We start from the raw sequence: 2,069 nt of genomic DNA on the forward strand, positions 1-2,069 counted from the left end.
GGGGGGGGGGGGCTTAAATTTCCACAGTAACACAAAGCTGTACTTTGTACTTAATCACATATTTTTTTCTCCCCTTACTTACAGAGACTCGCTGTCCAACCTGTCGAAATCCCTTGCTTTTATCAGAAAATAACATTGATACATTACCACGAAATTTGGCTTTGGAAAACATAGTAATTCGGTTTCAAGAAATCTGTAGCAATTCTTTGATGAAAAGCAAAAGCCATAATTTATCTTCAAAATCACAATTTCTTTTAAATAAAGATCTGAATGTTCCAGGAATTTCGGAAGAATCTAAAGAATTTTGCGAATTATGTGAAGGTAAATTTTGTGCCAAGGCTGAATGGTTTTGTCAACAATGTACAGTGCTTTATTGTCAGGATTGTTTAGACAAATTTCATCCCCGCAGGGGATCACTGAGTCACCACCGGATTTGTAAAGCTCTTAAAAGTACAATTGAAAACAAGCCAATATTTTGTGGTGACCATAAGTCTGAAATGACCAGTGTTTTTTGTGATTCTTGTAAGACTTTGGCATGTCCTCTCTGTGTTTGTGATGGCATTGGCAAACATGCTGGACATATGATACTCACTAAAGATGTAGCTTCAGAACAAATAAAGGTAAGTGTTTAATAAAATTTCAACAGGAAATGTGAGAAATAAAATTCTTTGTAGCCTTAGCAGTGATCAGCAAGATGAATGTTTTGTTTTAGATACATCTTCTTAAAGTCTATTTCTGTTGTCTAATTTCAGAAATCCTTCTTTTCAATGATGATCTATTGTTTCTATTGTAATATAATGCAAAAAGAACAATCTCTAGTAGCAGCTGAAAACTGTACAGGTTAAAGAGCTTTCTATGTATCCTACTTGGCGTACACCATTCACAAGCATGAAGTTACTGCAGTTTTCATTTGAGATAAAATCTCTTGTGGATATGCTGTGGTTAAGAACATAGCATGTATACATATGTATATTGTGAGATGGAAAATCATTTTGGCTGTTATTAGCAAGAATATCAGATGTGGCAAGTCTTCCAGTAGTGTAGTTAATGTGTCTACTGAGTCTGCATCCTCTCACTTTACACAAGCTTATACAGCAGACCCAGAAGTGCTCCTCTCATGCTCCCCACCCCAAGCTATTCTTTTATTCTTTTATTTGTTTTGGTCATTTGTCTACCAGACAGATGGCAGAGCATTGTGGAAAATGAAGGAGTATATTTTAGATGAAAAAAGAACTGTGTTTATCTTAATTTTGAAAAATAAAAGATGTATAAAAAAACGCATCATTTATGGGATGACCCGATATATATATACAGGGGTTGGACAAAATAATGGAAACAACTAGCATCATTGCATCATAATTTTGAAATATCTATAAACCCATTAAAAGCTTGTTTATTTTTATGTTTTTTGATTTATTTATTATTAGTGTTGCTTAATGTTTTGCTAAAATTGCTGTTTCTTTTCAGATATCATCAGAAAAAGGTAATTAAAATTCATTAAAATGACAGATCTATCAGACTTTCAAAGAGGTCAAATTGTTGGTGCTTGTATGGCAGGCACTAGTGTAATGAAAACAGCCAAAATGTTTGGTGTATCAAGTAGTACTGTCTTGAAAGAAATGACAGCCTTTGAGAAAGAGGGGAAAAACTTCTTCATTGAAACAAAACTCTGGAAGAAAACAAAATCTTTCAGATAGGGACCATCAGACTCTTACTCAAATTGTTAGAAAAGATCACACAAATACAGTTCCCAAAATTACTGCAAAACTTAATGACCCCTTCAAGAACCCAGTTTCCACAAAAACTTTTTGCCAGGAGCTGCACAAAGCCAGTCTTCATGGGAGGGCTGCAATCAGAAAACTACTACTTTCAAAAACAAACGTTGCGAAGCATTTAGAGTGGAGTAAAAACCTACAGAATTGGTCCCTAGAGCAGTGGAAGAATGTTATTTTCTCGGATGAGGCATCCTTTACCTTATTTCTAACCACTGGCTGAGTATATGTGTGAAGACAGCCAAAAGAAGCATTTGACCCAGGTTGTCTTCTTCCAACTGCTAAACGTAGGTGAGG

General features: G+C 35.2%; 1 protein-coding gene across 4 annotated transcripts in view; it reads left to right on the forward strand.

Moving 5' to 3' along the window:
* The window catches only part of LOC106869479 (probable E3 ubiquitin-protein ligase MID2), a 38,931-nt gene that overhangs the window by 27,596 nt on the left and 9,266 nt on the right, over positions 1-2,069 (forward strand). For all 4 annotated transcript variants that reach the window (XM_014915235.2, XM_052968647.1, XM_014915233.2 and 1 more), the window contains exon 4: positions 85-620. In XM_014915235.2, the coding sequence (XP_014770721.1) occupies positions 85-620 (536 nt within the window). The remainder of the gene's footprint in view (positions 1-84; positions 621-2,069) is intronic.

This window comes from Octopus bimaculoides, chromosome 6 (genome assembly GCF_001194135.2).
Source record: "Octopus bimaculoides isolate UCB-OBI-ISO-001 chromosome 6, ASM119413v2, whole genome shotgun sequence".
Lineage (NCBI taxonomy): Eukaryota > Metazoa > Mollusca > Cephalopoda > Octopoda > Octopodidae > Octopus > Octopus bimaculoides.